The sequence below is a fragment of the Molossus molossus genome, unplaced genomic scaffold (assembly GCF_014108415.1).
Source record: "Molossus molossus isolate mMolMol1 unplaced genomic scaffold, mMolMol1.p scaffold_m16_p_15, whole genome shotgun sequence".
NCBI classification, from domain to species: Eukaryota; Metazoa; Chordata; class Mammalia; order Chiroptera; family Molossidae; genus Molossus; species Molossus molossus.
In genome coordinates, this window is record NW_023425350.1 from 68,649,769 (window position 1) to 68,670,527 (window position 20,759).

At 57.9% G+C, this 20,759-nt stretch overlaps 1 protein-coding gene across 3 annotated transcripts in view; it reads right to left on the reverse strand.

The window, feature by feature from the left end:
• The window catches only part of PSD4 (pleckstrin and Sec7 domain containing 4), a 32,292-nt gene extending 12,226 nt beyond the window's left edge, over positions 1-20,066 (reverse strand). Inside the window, exons 1-3 of one of the 3 annotated variants that reach the window (XM_036262533.1) lie at positions 19,925-20,066; positions 12,037-12,145; positions 895-1,903 (exon numbers count right to left, since the gene is read on the reverse strand). In XM_036262533.1, coding sequence (XP_036118426.1) covers positions 895-1,903; positions 12,037-12,053 — 1,026 coding nt within the window. In that variant the 5' untranslated portion in view covers positions 12,054-12,145; positions 19,925-20,066. Of the gene's footprint in view, positions 1-894; positions 1,904-7,599; positions 7,886-12,036; positions 12,149-19,924 lie in introns of those variants that run through there. The other 2 variants (XM_036262532.1, XM_036262534.1) reach the window with 2 other exon arrangements.
• Between the last annotated feature and the right edge of the window lie 693 nt (positions 20,067-20,759).

Genomic DNA, 20,759 nt, shown 5'->3' on the forward strand with positions numbered 1-20,759 from the left:
CTGCCGCCCTCCTCCCTCCACGGCCCCCCAGGGTGCCCTGCTTCCTGCGGCACCAGCCCAAGCAGGGCCGTGTCATCGGGAGGGCGACAGCTGCCAGGCACCGGGCAGGGCCTGCCATCCCGGTGGGCACACACTGCAGGCTCTGAGGATGAGGAGGGGGCTCCCAGGTTCCCTCTGATGACCCCAGAAGGCCGGCCCACACTGGGACCCCAGCCTGTGGGTGACAGGGTGCGGGCAGCACGCGGCAGCAGCCCCTCTGCTCTCGGGGTAACGGGTCTCCACTGCCCTCTGGGACTGAGACGAGAGTCACAGCCCTGCTCTTCCATCATTTGGCAGAGGCCTCCCTGGGAAACTGCTCCCTATCGTCTCACACACTTGTCCCATAACTTGTCCTAGTTGATATCAAGCACCTCTGCCATTGTCCTCTGGGCCTGACCTCCTGACGTGGGGCAGGGAGGAGGAATGGAAGATGGTGAGCTGAAAGTAACCAAATGCTGGAATCTCTAAGGAAAGAGAGGACGGCACTCGAACAGAAGTCTCCCGTCAGGGCAGAGGTCACCCTTGGCAGCTGACCCCTGAGCTACAGCCAGGAGTGTGTCGGAGGGGGAGGGGCAGCCTGAGAATGGCCAGGAACAGTCTGCAGCTGGAGGGGCGCCAGCTTCCCAGCGTGTCCTGACCCGCTCAGAGCTGGCGGGACGGGGATATTGAGGCTGTAACGGCGATCACACTCAGTGGACCCACGACTTCCAGGCCACATTGGCCCTTCCTGTCCTACTACTCCAGGGTCCCCAAAAGCCCTGGCATCTGAAGCCTGTTCTGGCCCGGTGACCACAGAGCAAGGCCTGTCCTGTGTCCCCTGGCACAGCTCCAGGTCGGTTCTCAGGGCCCCCTTACCTCACTCTGCCCCCAGCCAGGAGGCGCCGTGGGAGCCTGGTCCATGGAGTCCAGCGCGGCCCAGGAGAAGGAGTGTGGCTTGTAGGTGGGCACAGGGAACGGAGGGGTGTTGCACCCGCTAGAATCGGCCAAGCTGCCCCCACAGTCTGGCTCATCTCCCAGCCCCCACAGCACACTGCCTGTCGGGAGAGGAGGCTCCAGGGTCTGTGGGCTCTCAGGCCTCACGTCGGCGCAGGAGTCCGGGTACCCCCAGGTGAAGCGCACCCCGGGAGCACTGGTGTCGGAGCAAGGGCTCTCCAGGAAGAGGGGGTTGTCAAAGAACAGGCTCTCCTCCTCGGCACCCCACTCCGGGGAAGAGCCAGGCATCCCCTCCCCGGGGGACGCGGGGACCTGGTTCTCTCCCGCAGGCCTGCTGCTGTCTGCCCCTGAGGCCTCCTCCACGGGCGGGCTGGGGCGGAGGCCCGCGTCCAGGGGGCTCGCCGGGCCGGAGGAGAGAGGGGCGAGGTCCACGGGGGCCTTGGGGATGCAGGACCGCAGCTCGGCCCTGAGCCCCTCAGTCTTCTCCAGCTCCTCCTCCAGGTCCAGGACGCACATCTGGGCCTGCAGGATGCCTGCCCAGAAGACCACCTGGGTGGACGTGCTGTGGCTCTGCCTTGGGCTTCCCTGGGAAGGCTCGGTCCCCAGGCCCCCGGGCTCTGCGCTGGAGCCCCTGGGAGGGCCATCTCGCCTCCTGGGGGAGCCAGACGGGTCAGACGCCCCGGTCTGCTCCCGGAAAGGTTTGGGCAGCTCAGTACAGCTGCACGTCTCACTGGGCGGCACTCCTGGGCGGGGCTGCAGGTCGTCTCCCAAGCAGATGTTGAGAAATTCCACGGGTCCGGGGTGTTCAGAGAGCCTGTCGTCGCCCATCATCCAGGGTGCAAGGGCGGGAGTCCCAGCGGCGTCCACCTTCACAGTCCCATGGTGTGGATTCGGGGGAGCGCTGGCCGGGGGCACAGGAGTCCACTCTGCCCTGCAAGTGCCAAAGCAAAGGCAGGTCAGCTTCCAATCGTGTCTCGTGTCCAGACGTGTTTGGGAGTCCCTGCCATGTCCCCGGCCCCGGCTGGGCACACTGCCCTCCACACGGGGGGAGTGCACTAGGCATGCCCTCGGACCCCACCGTCCCAACCGCTTGCTCCAAAGACACCCGTCTGCGGGCTGAAGGTGGCCTAGGGCTTAGCTGAAAAACATGGACAGGCCCCATCAGAACCTCTCAGGGACCTAGACCGGGGAATGGAGAGGCCGTTGGCAGCAGAAGATGGGAAGGCCTCAAAACAGCATGAAGTCGGCGATAAGTGGAAAACAACACGTAAACCAACGCAGGCAGCAGCAAAGGAGACAGACCAGAGTGGAGGAAACGGAACAGATTCCCACGGGAGAAGCAGGCACCGAGGAAAAGGCCACAGCCTGCCTATGTCCCCTCCCAAGGCTCCTGTCTTTGGGGCCTCGCCCCTGGCGAGATGGCCGCTGGTCCTCACGTACAGCTGAGCGGCTGGGCCAGGTGGAAGCTGGTCCAGGTGCCCAGGAAGCTGGGCCTGAGCTCCTGGAGCGTGGTTGCTCCGCCCACCGGGCAGACCGGGCCACCTGCAGCGGGCAGGGGCTGCGTCTTCCGACCATCTGGCTTGTTTTGATGCCCTGGCCACTGTGAAACTCGGAACTGGACTGTCTCCGCCTCATGCTGGCTCTCGGGAGGTGTGAGGTGAGGCCCCCAGGTCCCCAGGACACGCAGTTCCGGTACGAAGTGCGCCCCTGGCCTCAGGCATCTGCTCTGATTCTCCCTTCGCCTGACCCCTCGCATGGGTTTCTGTCTCGAGGACTGTGTGCCTGTGATCTGCACTGAAACACTGGGGGAAACAACCCGACGAACACACACACACACACACACACACGACCCGCACCTGTGTGTAAACCCACCGTGCAGCCCCCATACACACCCCACAAGAGGGAGCCCCAGGGCTGGAGAACCAAGGTCGGATGGGGCCCTGCTGTGTAAGGCCCCCTAGAAAGCATAGCTTGCGCTGTCCCTATTATTTCGGAATAACCGAGGGAGACGAGACAGGACCACCAGAAATTTCAGTTTCTGATTCCTCTTGAGACCATCCTCCCTCGAAAACCAACTGCCCTGAACACCAAGGTCCCTTCCTGGGCCTCCACCCCCCTGTCCCGCCCACACTCCTCACTTCCAGCAAGAGTGTGCCACTGCGGGACGGTGGCCTCGGGATTCTGAAGTTTTAGCCCCAAGACAGGCCCTCATCCGGCCTTCAGGGCCCGTTTATCTCTGGGTTCCCAGTCACCACCCCACAATAAGCTGTGACCCCACTTCTCAATCATGTATTCGATGCTCTGGGAACCGGCTTGCCTGTCCTTGTCTCCTGGAGGTCTCCCAGGCTTTTAGCTCAGCTTTCGGTGGTCATTCAGGCCTCTCCCCACCCATCCCCACGCCCCTGCCCCAGGCGAGGGCTGAGGAGTCACATGGTTTGCCCCCTAAGCCCTGGCTGTGCTCTCTGGTGGGAGACCTGCTGTGGTCCTATTTCCAAGGGGGCAGGAGTGAGCCTCAGGACCCACAGTCTGTACTGGGGCAGCCCCTCTGGACTCCATCCCCAGGCCCACCTGGCGGGGAGAGACTAAAAGGGAGCAGGAGACGGAAGCCCCCAGTTGCCTCCTGAACAACCCGGAGGGCACCGAGGGCACCGGTAACTCTAAGCTCCAATTTAGGGGAGGGGCGGGCAGAGGGGAGGAGCAGGGAGAAAAGCACCCAGCCTCCAGGGACCCCCACAGGGCATCCCAGTACTCTCCCTCTTGGCTGAGACCTACGTGTGCTGTCCCCTCCCGGGACCCTTTCCGGTGGGTCCTCATTCCTCCAAACCCCACCCCTGCCTCTGAATGTGTCCAGCTTCAGGGGCCGTCGTGTGGCACCAGAGCACTGTGCCCCAGTGACATGGCACCTCTGCTGTCACCAGTGAACTCACTCGACAGGAAAAGGTCAAAAGCCAGTAACGGAACAGAGGTGGTGGGCGGGCTGAGTGAAAACGGCGTCCTGCAACTTTTCATAAGGAGCCCCACAGGTCCATCATGCAAATACGTACTTCTACACAAATACCCGCATGTACACAAAGCAGCCACACGGGTCAACGCGGATTCCACGCCAGACCTGGACTTGCCTCCGAAGGAACCAGGGGTTCCCCGACAGTCAAGGGGAGACGGTGTGAGAAGCCGCGACAGCTTTCCCAAGACCAAAGAGAAGGCAGAGTTCAAAGAGACGAGACATCTGAAGGGCCTGGGGAGGAGGGCAAGGTGGGGATGGGGGAGCCATGGGAGGAGAACACAGAGACAGACCCACAGCAGTTGGCAGGGGACGAGTATCTGGTCTGATGGGGCCATGACTCAGAACCAGGGAAACTCAGCCCGCTACGCTGCCCCCTCACCCCAACATGCCATGTCTAGTCCCCTTTCCCAGGGTGAGCGCGCCATGAAGGCAGGTCCTGGTGCAGCTGTCTCCCAGGGACGAGCGGGTGACCGATTCACTCGGCGCCTGCCCCTGTTAGCTCGCTCCCACCGACAGTTCGGGTGGAGGGATGTGGTCACGCTTCAAACAGAATAGAAGCGTCAAGGTTAGCGTGACTAAGAAGTTCGTGACCACCTGTGAGACGTGGGGTTAGAGCCTGTTGGGGGCCGGGGGGTCCTGGCTCCAGATGGCAGTTCCACCTGGGGGGTCACAGCTGCGTGGCAGGGCTGCCATTTAGTAAATAAATGTATAGGACACCCATCTCTCCTTCCCAACATTTGGGACGTATTTGTACTAAAAAAGTATCCAGTTTAGCTGAACCGCAAACACAACTGGGCACCGTGTTTCACCTGGCAACCCTGCCCTGCGGGGAGGGGCAGGAATGCGTGAGCCCGGCAGCTCCTCTGCCGATGGGGAACTGTGCAGGGAGCTCAGCGGGGAGCGGGTCGGGCTCCGGACCCCGCTCCGCGGCTCTCCTCACCCACTCTCTCCTCTGACCACTCCCTCGGGCACCCACAAACCCGCGAGCAGGGCCTCGTCCGTCTGTCCCCACTGGCCAGGGCAAGGCCTGCTGGACTTTGCGGGGGCACTCCAGAGGACTTGTGAGAAGGGACAAGGAGGCCGGTGCGGGGAGGGAGGGAGGGACAGGTGGATCCTCAGCAAACTCACTGGGGACCCAGGGAGCCCGAGCCGGAGGAGAGTCTCCATCACGTGACCTTATGATCTGCGGTCAGGCTGCCCATGAGCCAACTACATCTTCTTCCCAGGAAGCCCAGTGTGGAGAGTGGAGCTGTCCCTGGGTGCTCCTGAGGGGCCAGACGCCAAAACACTGGTGTGTGTGTGTGTGTGTGTGTGTGTGTGTGTGTGTGTCCTGGCTCCCAGGAGCAGCTGGATGGAGAGAGGACTGGAGGACCCACTCAGTCCCTTGTCTGTGCCCTCCACCTGTGGAAGGGGCCCTGCAATTATCTGTCTGTCTATCTATCTATCTATCTATCTATCTATCATCTATCTATCCATCCATCCATCCATCCATCCATCCATCCAATCATCCATCCATCTATCTACGTACCTACTATCTTTCCTTCTTTCTATTTGTCTGTCTCTTTCTCTATCTCCCTCGACTCCCCACCTTTCTCTATTTCTTTCTTCACTTTCCCCTCCCTGCCTGGAGGGTGGAATGACCTGAGGGGTGAGGCAGTCCCACCTGGGTGAGGCAGGTTGGCCCAGCAGGGATCAAGGGACAGGGTCAAGCAGGGCAAGGCCTGTTTCGGGGCAGTAGGATGGTGCCTCTCAGGCAAGGCCTGGTCTCTTGCATCTAGAATCTTCTTGGTGGACTTTTTTTTCACCCTTTGCACTTAATGAAATCTCCTGAAATGTCTAGTCCCAGGTGTCCTCAGAACAAGGGAGGGAGAAAGTCCGCCACATGCCTCAAAAGGTGGGCTGTGCTTCCTCCCACACAAAGCGGCCCTTCATTTTCGGAAGCACGGCGAGGGCGCAGGGAGCCGGAGGGCGCGTTCTGGGCGAGGTGGAGTGGCTGCCGACTCCGAGGAAGTGCTAAAGCTCCAGACCACGGCTTCTTTCTGAGGTTGGGACAGGAGGGACCCAGATGGCGGCGGGACTGTGCTTTCTGAGAGAGGTGTGCCTGTCCCCCTGGCAGAAGGCTGGGGACAGCTGGGCTCCTGTCCGCCCACACCTGAGGCCACACTCGACTCGAATCCTAACTGCAGCAGATCAGCCACTGACTCGGCTCAGACACTCCACCTGGCTCCTCACCTGTAACACGAGGAGATGGGATGGAGCGAGCCACTCCGTGGGTCTGCGCCCCGGTGCTGGGCCTGGGCCTTGGTGGGTGCTCAGAGGTACCATGTCCTGCCTGCTTAACTCTGCTGCTTTGAGGATCCTCAGGGAGCGAAACAAACCGGGGCACCTGTGCTCTCCGCCTCCACAGCCGGCCCCAGCCTCCTCTCTGGACTGTGTGTGTCTCCCTTTAAGCGTTCACTCGGCAAACAGTTATTTTTGCCTGGAAATATGTTCCTTCCTATGGAAAAGTCAAGGCTCCGGCCTGTCCAGGGATGGAGGAAGTGACCCATGCTTCCCTGTGGAGCCCGCAGGAGCTGGGTCAGGGCAGGGGCCACCGGTGGAGCCCCCATCTGGAGCTGCAGGACGGGGGCGCCCCTGCCTGAACCTGGGGACTGCGCACCCAGACGCTGAGGGCAGGCTCCACTTCCTGGCCCCACAAGGAGCCTTCATGCAAATGTGCAGGGGGGAGGGGCGGAGGAGGGAGGCTCCAGGGTGCTGAGGACCCAGGGGTGGGGTCAGCCAGGCCTCAGGCAGGCGGAAGAATGAAGAGGGCGGGGGTGGGGGGGCAGAGCGCCAGCGGGTCTCAGAGCAGCTGCTGCCTGAAGGACAGGGAGCACCGGAGGGCTCGGGCCCCACAGTCCTGAGGGGACTGCTACCGGCTGATGACAGGTGGCCCTGCCCAGCCTGTGAGCAGAGGAGATGCCAACGCAGCATGTCCAGCTCCAGAACCAGGGCGGTGTGGGGCGCTGCTCCCGGGGCTGGCTACACCATGGACACGGTCACCCTGGAAGGACTCTGGTGCCCCACACGGGGACACTGGGAGTGACATGGCTTCTGCTGCCCCTCAGGTCAACAGGCGTAAACTGGCAAACGGGCGAGTCGGGTGTCTGCCTGTAACCAGTCTCTCTGGGTGGGGCTAGGAGCCCCCTAAGAGCTGAGTCTGAGCTCCTGCGGTGACCACACCCAAAGCTGCCCCCACCCCAGAAACCCCAGCCGGTCTGGCCTCTTTCCCTCAAAGGCCGAGGGTCAAGGCTTACTCGAGGCCTCAGGCCCCAAGAGCCCCCACTGGGCACCCAGAGGTTTCTCGGCGCCCACATTCGCTGCTGCAGACTCCAAAGGGCTCTAGTGCGGCTGGGGCAGGAAGCAGAGAAAGGGCCAGATGGGCTGGGAAGGTGGGAGAGGAGGGGGCCAGGAGAAGGAAGGGGAAGGGGTGGGCACAGCCCAGGCTCACACAGGTGCACAGCGGAGCCCACGGAGCCCGCCCTTCTGCCCACCTGCCCCAGCCATGGCCACCAGGGCACACATGACTCTCCAGTGCCCTGCCCCCAGCTCCGGCCCAGGCCCCAGCAGCCCACCTCGCTCACCTCCAAGGACCCTGTAGAGGACCCCCTGCAGAGGGCCGTCCGTGCCGTGTGTCTGCCCCGTGAGTGGTGAATGTGGTGGCAGGAGCTTCCGACTTCCGCTCCCCTCACCCCAGACACTCTCACCCCTCCTGCTCTGCTCCCCGGCCTCCCTGGGCTCCCCAGCTGCTCTGCCCCTCTCACTTCCTGCCCACAAGACAGGAGCCTCCAGGCCCCGTGCCACAGGGGCCCCCCACCCCAACACACACTTGGTCCAGCATCGAACCCTTCTCCCCCAGGGCCGGGGACAGAGAAAGGGGAAGGTGCAGGCCCCGCCCCTTCCTGCCTGCGGTTCTGTCACCAGTTCTGATCTCTGCCGCTCTCGGTTCCCTGCGGGGCACCCGGTGGGACACAGGAGGCCCAAGTTGGGCAAGTGTTCCTTTCTGTTGTCAACAATCGACATTTTGATTTTTGTCACCTGATGCAATTGTCTCAGAGTCACGGTGTTCCCCAGCAGGGCCTCAGCCGCTCCTCTCACCGTCCGAAGAAGTGTCACTGCACCCATTAGACAGATGGGATGGGGCGGGCTCGGAGGCCCAGCACGGCCCGGGGCTCCACAGCCGGGCAGCGGCTGGGGTTAGAGCGCAGGGCCTCTGACCACCGCAGCCAACTACCGGCCGTTCCTCTCACTGAATTCCTGACACCTCCGTGGAACACAGGCCACAGGTGCCCACGAGTGAGCCAGCTATTCCGTTCCTGTGTCTGCAGTCCGTCTACCTCTCCAGCCTCAACTACCACCCAACTTGTCAGCTGAGAGTCCTGAGCCCCTGCGGCACCCGGCTCCGGTCCTCAGAGATCTAACTCCCAGGGACCCCCACTCACACCTCGCCTTCAGACCGGGCTGCACCGCCCGCAGTCCAGGGAGCGGGGCAGCGGCTCCAGCCCTCCTCCAGCGGCACCCCGGGCGAGGGTCCAGAGGGACGAGCCTGCAGACCTCTCCGCACCACACTGCAGGCGCCCGGGAGCCTGGACTCTCTGCCTCCCGGGCCATGTGGCCTCTTCCTCGCATGGGACACTGCCTCGCTGCCCCGTGAGGCCCTAGGCCCGGGGTGGGGGCAGGGCTGTGGGCAGGAGGGAAACAGGAGGGGAAGGGGCTGTGGCGGGGCCAAGGCTGGGCTGGGCTCTCCTGCAGCGGCCACGTTACCAGGAGGCTGAGATCCCGGGTCACGGTTAAGGCGGGAGGCAGAACAGGGGGCACCCGCCGGGAGTTTGCCAGCTGCAGCTATAACCTGGACACATGCTCCGTGTCAGATGGGGCCTCCACTGTTCTTTCAGGGATGAAAACTTTGGGGGCACCTCAAACTCAGTGGCACAACCTGGTTCATTACTGCCCCGCCCCAGCGGCCCCTCCTCCTGCGTCTGGACTCTTACGGCACTGCCCGGTGTGAGCCAGAGCCAGTGACCCGGCCGGAATGCAAGCCCGGCCCTCCCGCCCCTCCCGACTCAGCCTCGGGGTCTCTGGCATGTGGCCACTGCTCAGCCTCCCGCAGGAAGGCTGATCTCACGTGACAGAGGCTGACCCACCAGGAAGAAAACAACCCCTCGGGGGGCTTCCAGTCCAGTGGCAGAGACAAAATGACAGGGTGGACGGATACATCGATGCCTGGTCATGTTGATGCTGGGGAGGACGGGGGAGGGAGAAATGAGAGAGCGGGGTGAGCTCATGAGGTGGGAGAGAAACGGGGAGCAGCCAGCATGGGGAGAGCCGGGAAGAGCGTGGGAGGTTTTAGGCCGAGGGACCCGAACAGCTACTTCCTCACCTGAGGCCACAAGGTCTCCTGAGTTAAGGGAACAGAAAGAGGCTGGTTTGGCTGGAGCAGTGACCTGGGGGCGAAAGTGGGTCCCCAGCAGCAAGCAGGGTGGGGAGTCTCTGTGCAGAGATTAAGATCAGACCGTGGGCGGCTGCAGGGAGAGGGCGGCAGAGCTGGGTGAGAGCGGGCAGGGAGGCTCTGTGGCTGTCCAGGGGAGGTGGCATGGGCAAGGCTGTGGTGGCGGAGGGGACACAGAGGACTTGGGGTATCTACTGGGTGGCTGGCAGAATCTGCCCTGCGGCAGACGGGAGGTGTGGAGGACGGGGAGTCAGGGTCCCCTGGGTTTCTGGCAGCAGCGACGCCATGGGTGGTAATGGCACCTGCTGAGATGGGACAGAGTCAGGGAGACGAGGCATCGGGGAGAAAGTCAAGGCTCTGATTTTTTAAATATTAGGTCTGTGATGTCTGTGAGATGCTTGAGCAGGCAACTGAAAAACAGGCCTGGAGTGACGGATGGGCTGGGCTGGAGAACCAGTGTGCGCCCGCCGCCAGCAGCAAAGGGGGTCCGTGCTGGGGGCCGGGGCTGCCCAGGAGAGGCCTCACGGTCAAGGAGGCGAGAGACACACGAGCGTGTTGTCAGAGGGCGAGAGAGGAGGTAACTTCAGAAAAGGAAGTGGTCGGCTCTGTCGAATGCTCCTGCACCGTGGAGGGAGATTCGCAGTAACAGTGACCACTGAACGTGGCCGCGGAGATAACAGACAGGCAGAGATGGAGGGCAGGGGCAACGCGAGCAGGAGCCAGGGGGCCCGAGGTGAGGATGGGGCGGCCTCCCACCCTCTCTGCTCCGGCCTCCCCACCCGCCCAGGGGTCCTCAGCTCCCTGTGGCCCCAACAGGGCTGGCGGGAGAGGCCCAGTGACCGGCTCCTGCCCTCTGCTGCCGACTCCCAGGGCAGGACGCAGGCTCTCCCTGCAGTGCCGGCTGTGCGGCGGCTCACAGCGCTCCACGCGCGGAGAGAGGACCGGCTCTCGTCCCGCCCTCGGCAAGGGGGCCTGCCCCTCCTCTTCTCCCAGTGCCGGTCCTGTATGTGAGGGGGTGTGTTTGGGGCTCTGGGGTACGGTTAGGGGTGGTTCCTGAGTGCAGCCAACTTCTGAAGGAGACCCCAGACCCCTGCAGCCTCCAGCTCTGTCCCATTTGCTAGAACGTCCATCTCCTTCCCAAGACTGCAAGGAGCAACTCTGGCTGGGACTCCTGGGTGACAGCAAGATGCGGGGGGGGGGGGGGGCAAGGAGGGCACAAAAGGAGAAACTGGTTTGTGCCCAGGCCCCCAGCAGCATTGAGCTTTGATCCCCTCCTCACTCCTGGGGTTCCCTACCCAGCCACTGTCCCCCTCCCCGGGGCCCAGAGGACACACACTCTCAGAACATGACCACAGCTGTGGGCAGGCAGCCTGTCAGTCAGCTCTTCCTGCCTCCCTTGAGGTAAGCAACTTCCTATTTGCCCACAGAGGAAGCCACTCAGCACAGGTGGGGAGGTGCCATTTCAGAACCGAGAGCACAGGGGAGCAGAGCCTACCCCCCAGGAGAGGAGCTTGGGGATTTCAGCACCGTCTGCCCTTCAAGAAGCAGCAAAGGAAGAGAGCGGGCGCCCAGCTCGTACCTGCCCTTTACCAGAGCCCCTGGGTGCTGGATGGCTGGCACCACGCCCTTTGCAAGCAGCATCTCCAACCCCTGAGTCTGCCGGGTGTGGGTGTCATTATCCCTGTGCCAGGAACTGCTAGGAGGCTGAGGGTCAGAGCAGTGACTCAGGCTGGACTCGAACCCAGGATTGCTGAACTCCGGCAAACACATGTTCTGCTACAGCCTTACCCTCCGCAGCCTACAGGGATGAGGGAGCAGACCTTCTTCCCAAGCCAACAGTGCTGCTGACAGTGTGGCCTGCGCTCATTTCTCCCAACTCAAAGTTAAAGCCTCGAAAGCTGATAGAGCTGACTTTGGTCCTTCCAAGGCCACAGCTCCCGGGCAGGGTCACAGGCAGGCCAGGAGCACCTCAATGGGCTCCTGTGTCTCTGAGTGTGTGGGAGCCTTGGGGCAGGGCTCCACACGTGCTCCTCCAGCAAAGGCCCCTCCCCTCCAGCTCTCTGGCCTCAGGGAGGACAGACAGGAGGACACCTGCCTCCCAACATTTCTCTGCCAGGTCAGAGGTTACAGTCCCACCGTCCAGCTTGACTGGGGCTCCCTGCAGAGGGAGAAGAGCTGGGAGTAGGGCCAAATGAGGGCGCCCAGTGGCTGAGTCCATGGCCTGGGTCAAAGATGCCCCTCATGCCTGTGGTCTTAGAGCAGGAGGGAGGCACGTCTCAGGGGCAGGACAAGGAGGAAAGGGTGCTAGCCCAGCAGGAACAGCATCACCAGCCTCCCGGTACAGGCTGGGCACTGGTGTTACCCCGGGTTTCCTGGGGCAGGTAGAAAGTGATTGCAAAGTGAGTGGCACACTTCTAGTGCTTGGACCTGGTTGCCCCATCCCCGGCAGGCACAGAGACCTTCCGAGGCTATCCCTCTTCTGCCGTGGACAGCCGCCCAGGCCACAGCTCCCTGGCCCAGCCTCTCCCCCAGGCTCCCTCCTAGCGTGGTGTGTTTCAGGTCAGCACCTTACCTGCAGCCACTTGTCATGGGTGTGTCCTCATGCAGCAGTGACTAGGACTCCACGGTCATTCACCTCTGTCCTCAAGCCCCCTTGGCACCCAGAAGACACTCGCAAACATCTGCTGAAACACAGGTGGGTACTGTTATTCAGAGGGCAAGAACGCTCCCCCGCCGACATCCAGATCGGGGCCTGGGGAAGATGGTGGCGAAGCCATATGGTGAAGCGCGGCAGCCTGGGGCCGCTCGTCTCTGCAGCGCAGGGAATAAGGTGGAGAGATGCTCACGGTGCAGCGTTAAGTACGAAAACTGTTTACAGATTCAGTGTAATCTCAATTTTTAAAAGCTTGTTTGTGTATTTAGACAATAAAATGCCAACACATTGGTGGATGGTGGCTGTTGGTCTGTGTGTGAGAACAGAACTGGGTTAAGCTCTTTATGCTTTTCAGTATGTATTTCATTTTTTAAATGAATACGTATCATGCGGATCATCAGCAAAGATAATAAAGGTATTAGAAAATTAAATTTGTGGAATTAATTAATGATTGAATATTTCCGTTCACTTTAAAAGGCTGGAAGATTTGCACAGTCAGTGTGGCTCAGTGGTTGACCGTTAATCCTTGCACCAAGAGGATGCTGGTTCAATTCCCGGTCAGGGCACACACCCAGGTTGTGGGCCCGATCCCCAGTGGGGGACATGCAGGAGGCGGCCAATCGATGTTCTCTCTCATTGATGTTTCCATCTCTCTCTCTCTCTCCCTTCCTCTCTCTCTAATATCAATAAAAGGAAAAAATAAAAATAAATAAAGGCTGGAGGGTTCTTTGCCAACCTCTGTCCTGACCGCCTGTGAAGGCTGAGCTGCAGGACAGGACAGGATGTGAGAGGGTCCTCCCAGGGACCACCTCGCAAGACGCTGCTGGTGTGACCTCTTTCGTGTTGGTGGGGGACCCATGAGCATCTCCACAGTCGGCATGAAGATTATGTTAAGGTTTGAGATTAGACGGACGCAGAAAGCAGCCTTCTCGGAGCTTCCCTTGTCTGATAAAAACAGCAACTTCCGGGAAACAGGCTGTCCTACATCCCTTTGGGGCAGCTCTGCTCCCGGAGACCCAGTGAGACCCACCCACGCCCCTTCTCCAGGAAGGGATCAGGCCCCGGAGGGCAGAAAGACCACTCAGTTCTGTAAACGCACACATTACCACACACTTTCTCATCTTTCATTTGTTGTAAAGCCCAGTTGTGTGTCCTACAGAAACCTGTGTCTTCCCACAGATGTCTCCTGTCCCCCACCTGCTCCCCACTCGGTTAGGTGTGCAGCAAAACCTCGATGTAACGGCCTCGTTCAGGCGAGGGGTGTCCGCTGAAGCCCAAAGTCTGCTACATAATAAAGTAGGCTTTCTGAATGCCTATGCTAAAAAACTGACAAATTAGTTAGTTTGCCTGTTTTCACTTATGTACACAGGTTTGTGTAATTAAAATTAAGTATGTATGAAAAGTTTAATTTCACAGAAAAGTTGACTATGTATTACTGTAATTTTGAATGTATACGGGACAGGTCATTAATGTAAATGCCAGTCACCGCCAGTAAACAAAGGCACACGGCTGGGGGTGGCTTAGCAGGGAGTGGGGACATCAGCCTGCACACGTTGAAACTGCCGCAGAGTCATGCACCACCTGACAACAGGACCAATTACCGCGTGCTGGCTGGCGTGATCACGTGCTAACCATTTGCTGAACGCGTTTATGAGCAGTGACTCCTGGATTTAAACATGTAGACTATAGTCGTAAGTACGTAATATTTATTTAGGTCTTAAAATTACTACAGAGTTTTCCCCCAACAAATGGCCTAGTCGCTACAAATTGTTAAAAACAACAGTGTATTAATAACAAAAAATAACCTGTTGATCTAATTGTAAGCACATCTTGGTTAAACGCATTTTAAAATTAACAGAGTATTCATTTCACATATGACATACAGACCAGACATTTCTCCCGTTAAATGGAGGTGTGCTAAATTGAGGGTTTACGGTAGACACCTTTAACTTGGACAGCATAATAAGCAAGCGACGTCTATGATTGGTCCTGTGAGCATAACCAACCCCCCTCCTACATGGCAGAGATGACCTCCTCCCTGCCTCCATGAATCTAAGGTGGGTTGTGCCTAAGTGGATATGTGGGACAGAATGAACATTTTAAATAGCTAAACATACATGAATTGCATTAAAAAATAATTGCTACAGCAAACATGATTTCATAGATGCTATTGCTTAGGACCACGCGACAGCAGGTAATACCTACTTGACGTTGTTTTTTTCAAGTTATGTGCATTCAAGGGAAAATACGAAATAAAATAGTATAGGTGGAAACCAGTGTCAGAAACCGTGACAAGCATTTGTTCCTTCGGATGCGCATTAGCTGTGGTCTCCCATGAGCTGCTGAACAGGACGTCAGTCACACTAAGCAGGAAAGCCAGGCTCAGGTGCTACGCAGAGCACAGAGCAGGTATGCTGGCTGACACAGTGACACCGTGACGCAGTGAAGGAGGAAGACAGGACTCAGAACAGGGCACTTCCTGGGTCACATGAAGGGTTGTGTATTTCCCTGGGGATGCCCACGCTTACCCCACTGCAGCAATAAAGCCCTCGGCCCAGTGCCCTCTGTGCCACAGGAGCCGATCCATCGGTACCCCATAGCTGAAGGTCACTGGCAGGCTGTGCGGGTGGGGAGGCCCAGCTTCCGAGGAAGAAAGCCCCTCACACTCACCTGTGTTTCGGGAGCCCATTTCTCTCCTGTCTGCCTTGGCACTCCTATGCATCCTCCAAGGCCCCGCTGAGAGACACTAGGAAGGCAGGGACCCCTTCTTAAACGTCCTTGTCTATACCAGTCCCCCAGCCCTGCCCAGGACCCCTACTGAAAGGATGCTTTCCCAAGGTTGTCTGGCCAGCAAGCGCCAGAGTTCAAAAGTGCACCCAGCCTCCCTGGCCGGCTGCGCCTGTCCATCCACTTCTCCTCCACGCAATACCTGCCCCAGGCTCTATCCTGTGGGGCCTTTCCTGCCCTTCTCCACTCTCTCCCTTGCCATCTCAGCTACTCCCACACCTGCACCTCTGACCTACTCTGAGCTGGCACAGACTCCTCCCAGCCTGGAGGAGTCCTAACTGCCACCAAGGAGCCTGCAGCCGCGGGAGCGGGCCCTCAGACATGTCAGGAGTGCACCCTGGGCCCCGCCTACCCTCCTGGGTCCTGTCTGTGACACCACAGCTGCCCAGTTCCCAGGTTAGCCACCTTGCCACTAGCCTAGACCCCTCATGCCTCCTCCTGTGCCCGGGCCTTCTGGTTGCCCCTCCCCAGCCGCTCCAAGAACCTGATCTTGAGCCTCTCTTACCCGCAGAACTGCAGGGGCCTCCTGCCTCTCACATCCACAGCCCAGTCCAGTTCCCCTCCCAGGGATCACTTCCGCCCTTGGAAGTCTTTACCAACTGACCCCCACCCCACTGCCTCACCCTGTTGTCCTAAGGGAAAGCCCAGCTCTGGCACTCGAAATCCCCAGCCTCTCCTGGGGAGGCCACCCAGTACTTCCCCTGAAAGTTCCCAGTACTTTCAGATGTGGCGTGTCCTTAGGCTGCCTCTCGCTCAGTTCTGCTCCCTTCCCATCCTCCTTCTCATTTATCAACTCCCAACAACCTCCTAGACCAAACTAACAAGAATCAGTGGTTACGATGACTCCGTGATCATTCCAACCGTGGAACTCTGTGCAGCTCCAAGTCCACACAGTGGTCAGAGGTGGTTCTAAAACATAGCATCAGGTTTAAAAAGTAAAAAGATCATGACTTGTGGCACAATGTAGTATATGTAGTTTAAAATACATGTATATATAAATGAGCATCACAGGTTTCTCTAAAATACACCCAGATCTGAGGATAAACATACAACCCAATGGCTGCTGCGCTGCAGGGTCGGGGAAGGAGGTGAGGGGCAGCCGGTGGGACTAGAGATGAGGGATGATTATAATTCAATAGCAAAAACCAAGACAAGAATTCAATGAAACCACAGGCAAAGGACATGAATAGTCCACAGAAAAAGAAAGACAAATAACTTAAAACATGTGAGACCCACAAGACAACTCACAAGGAAATGTCTATTAAGCCACAACGCAATGCCATTTTTTTTTCCTGTCAAATTGGCAAGAACAGAAAGTTGATAACACACCGATTGATGGAGCCACGAGGAAACAGCCCCAGAACTAAGTCTCACAGGCTGGTAGCATTGGCCAAAATGTAAGAACTGGCTTCTCAATCAGTGAGTCCACGTTTATGAATTTCTTCTACTGAAACAGGTGCAGAAGTGAGCAAATATGTAGGCACAGTATGCTTCACACACTGCTGCCTGTCACTGCAAACACACAAACAAAGACGGGGAAACAACCCAGAAAGCCAGAAAGGACAACTAGGTAAAAGGGGGACCCCCCCCCTCCGTGAGATATTACACACCTGCTCAACAAGGATGGAGGATATCTTTCTGTCCTGCCTCAGAATGGTGAGTATATTAAAGTGTAAGTTTAAAAAAGTACAGACCTGCCCGGCCGGTGTGGCTCAGTGGTGGAGCATCCACCCATGCACCAAGAGGTCATCGGTTCGATTCCTGGTCAGAGCACATGCCCAGATGTGGGCCCAATCCCCAGTGGGGGGCGTGCAGGAGGCAGCCAATCGATTTTCTCTCTCATCAATGTTTCTATTTCTTTCTCCCTCTCTCTCTAAAAAATCAATAAAGAAAAAACAATTTTAATAAAAAAGTACAGCCTTGAGTATTATTACAATTTGTATAAAAAAAGAGAAAGGGGAGACATACATATATTACGTATGTTTGTTTATGAGTAGAACATCTCTCCGGACATACTCTCAAGACACTGAAGAGAACTGGGGATCAGAGCACAGGAGAGGGAGGGAGACGTTTCACTGCAGATCTGGAGGACTGTTCTGATTGACATTTGTAAAAATATTTTAGCACATGCAAGTATTACATTTAAAAATATATTCCAAGAAAAATTTAACCCATGCAAATGTTACTGTGAAAAGAAGGAAAGAGGTGGAATGAGCTCACAGCCCCTACCGCCTCTCAAACCACCCTTGCTAGGAAGGTGAACAGCTCCACTGTGACTAACATCTGGTCAACCAAACCTCTCTCGCGAAGCAGGTAGCTCTAAAACGGCCCCACTTGACTATAACCCTGACATCCACACTCACCAGCTGTGTCAAGATGGGCAGCTCTCTTACTCTCTGGGCCTCAGTTTTCTCATCTGCGAAATGGGGACAGTGGCCATCCGCCCTGCAGACTCGCTGGGAGGGTGATGTGTGTTTGCACACAAGGCACTCAAAGGAGAGCCTGGCACACAGCGCATGCTCAATTAATGTCCGTTATTATATGCTCTCCAGTTTTCCTTTCAAGCCAACTAATGAGATCACCTCATTCATTTAACAATGAAAGGTTATTGGAATTTTCCTAGAAGGCAATAGTTCTTCCCCCTATTTTCAGTTTCCAGGGTCTTTACTGATTTGAAAAAGTCAGCCTGCCCCCAGTTTAGCTGTTGCTATGCGGCCCGTGATGTTTGGCTGAAAGCTGGGTGTGGGAAAAGCTAGTGATTCATCTCCCGCCCAGATACACACTCTCCATCTCTGGTGATCTCCTGTCCCCTGCTTACAGTAAACAACCAAGCCTGACCCTGAGTTTGCTTGGGAACATCTGTTTTCTTGGGTGCCTCTGGTCATCAGGCTGACCCCATCCCACCCCCTCCTCTAAGGAAAGGCTCTGAGAGGCCTCCTGGCCTCTGTCCTGTTCCTCCAGCAGTCAGCAAGCCCAGCGGGCTCACACCTCAGGGGCCTTTGCATGAGCTGTACTCTCTGCCTGGAACGGTCTCCCCCCAGGTCGTCACATGACTGTGTCTTGTCTACATTCAGGTCTCCATTCAAATTTCATCCCCTCCACAGCACCTGTTATACCTCTCCACTAAACACAGTGGCCCCCATCATCCTTAAGCTGCTCTGCTTTTCTTTATAGCATTCATCTGGCTTGACATTAAAATTGCTGTTCTTATTTATTGTCATTTCTTCCCACCAGAAAATAAGCTCTAGGAGAGAAAGCACTGTCCGGTTCACCGCTGTATCCTTAACACCTGGAATAGTGCCGAGAACATAGAGGCCTTCAGTAGCACTTGTTGAGCGAATGAACAAGTGAATGAGAAGGCACATAACATGTTTTCTGGGGAAGCTTAAATCTCTGCCTTAGACTAAGCCTCCCAACAAGAAATGCACTCTTGCCCAGCTAGTGTGGCTCAGTCGATCCATGCACCAAGAGGTCACCGGTTCAATTCCTGCTCAGGGCACATACCCAGGTTGTGAGCCCAATACCCAGTGAGGGGCATGCAGGAGGTGGCCAATAAATGTTCTCTCTCATCGATGTTTCTATCCCTCTCTCCTTCTCCCTTCCTCCCTCTCTAAAATCAATAAAGAAAAAAAAAAGAAATGTACTCTCAGGACTCAGAGAGGGACAACTCACCACTAATCCACCCTCCACTGCTCACTGATCCTTTACAGGAAGCCCCTAAGTCCCACTCACAGTAACGAGGACACCCTACCCTGTGCCCAGAGCTTTGGGCCTGAAACAGTGCCGTCTTCCCACCTCACTCAGGTCTGTCTGCTGCCTTTTCCAGCTGAGGGCCAAGTCCTCCTACCTGCTCCACTGTCCTACCCACCACCAACCTGTTTTGTTTTGTTTTTACAGCCCTTATCACTCTGAAATAATGGGTCATCAATACATGTTGAATGAATGAATGAACAAATGAATGAATGAATGAATGAATGAATGAATAAACTCTTCTTCATACCCTCCACACAGAAGAAATGCCATGTCTAGAAGAAAAGAATGAATCAACACTATCCACTGTCTACACTTGATCTCAATGTTTCTTATGTAGAGGGGCTAACAGACACCCAATTAGTTGCTAATTACATTCAATCAGCTCTGGGCCTGGGGAAGGGCCAGGCTAATGAGGTTCAAGGGCAGCTCAGGTCTTCACTTTGATGCTAGCCTCTTGCCCTAGACATGCAGGTCAGGGCACAGGGGTCTGGGTGAGTTCACGGACTAGAGCAACAAAATCCATCTTGCAGCCTGGAGAAACAGCAGGGAATTCATATCGCTGCCCCATGGTCCTTCTGAAAGAACAAGCTAAACTCAGTTCTAGGGCCAGAAAGGAACCCTGGAGGGGACTGTGTGTTTATCAGATGAGCTGATACTGTTTACCTTCCCAGAAATCTCTCCAATACCTCTGGCCAGACACAAGCAGACAGGGCTCAGGAAAGCCGGCTTATCCTCCATCCAGAGCTCTCTTGGGAGGGGGCTGCCTGCAGGGACAGGCTCCCCATGCAGGGACCCTCAGAGGGGAGGGCTGGCCTGGTCACGGCCGCCAGGGGCCACTGAGGCACGGGACAACACACAGTAGAGGTAACGGGCAGTGGGAGACGGAGGAAAAGCCCCGAGGGTGATCAGTTCTGTCTGACACGGGATGGCCTTAAGGGCTGCTGCTGCTCAGCCAAGATCCACCCAGCCCGGCGGAGGAGCCGGTGGAGCCACCGCAGCCAGGCCCCATCGACCTTCCCAGTGGAAAGCGTCCCCTTGCTGTCCCTGTCCCCGCCACCCGACCAGGTTAGCGTCTGAAGGACCCCACTAGCTCTCGACACTCCTGCAGTCTCTCTGGCTCTTCCTGGCTCCGGATCCAGCCCCATGCCCTCCCTCGGCGTCCTGGTCCGGCCCGGAGCAGATGCTCCCCTCCAGGCGCTAAGCGCAGGGCATAGAGTCCCTATAGGGGGCGGCGGGACCCCCAGCCTGGCCTCCCCACGGCCCTTACCCATCTCCCGCCAGGCTCCTGCTCCGGCGCCCGCCGTCCCGGGCGACCCATGGCCAGGTGCCCAGGCGCCCAGGTGCCTAGGTGCCCAGATACGGGGGCAGCGAGGGCTGCGGGCGGCGGTCTGTAGGCTGGGCCGTCCAGCTCCGCGGTGCGCTCGCGGGAGGGACTGGTTCCCGGGCGCAGCGGCGGGGGCGGCCGGGGGCGGGGAGGGGAAGGGAGAGGGAGGGCAGGATGTGAGATGGGGCGGGGCGTGGGGCGGGGAGGGCAGCCGGGGCGTAGCCGTCGGACTGGTCTGACCGCAGCGGCCTCTGGCTGGCTTGGGCAGGGCTGGTCGGGGCGGTCTGCTGACCCCGCCCTGCGCGCTCCTAGGCGCCCCACTTTGTGTCCCCCAAGGCCGCGCGGTGGGACAGTCAGGACCCAGAGGCCCAGCTCTGTCACCGTGAAGCACTGCTGCTTTGTCTTTGTCAGATGGGGCCCATGCTAGGTCCGCAATCCTATAACATTAATTGATTTGTTCATATGCAAGCATTCGGTGTGCACCTACCGTGTATATACCAGGTACTGACTGGGTAGTGTGCGGTAGGATGAGCCAAATATTCCAAAAGATTGCATCCTGGCAGGGAGGAGAGCAGCAGTGTGATGTAAAGGGATTGGGGGCTCCCTGAGGAAGAACCCTGGGGGCTCTCCTTGAGGAAGACACAAAGGAAAGAAGCCCTCCATCTGCACCCACAACCACCTCAGATCCTGGGCTACCTCCTGAGTGGACACACGTGGGGTGAGAATCTAAGCAACCCACAGGAAAACACTAGCTGAGGAGACTTTTGAGCAGTGAATT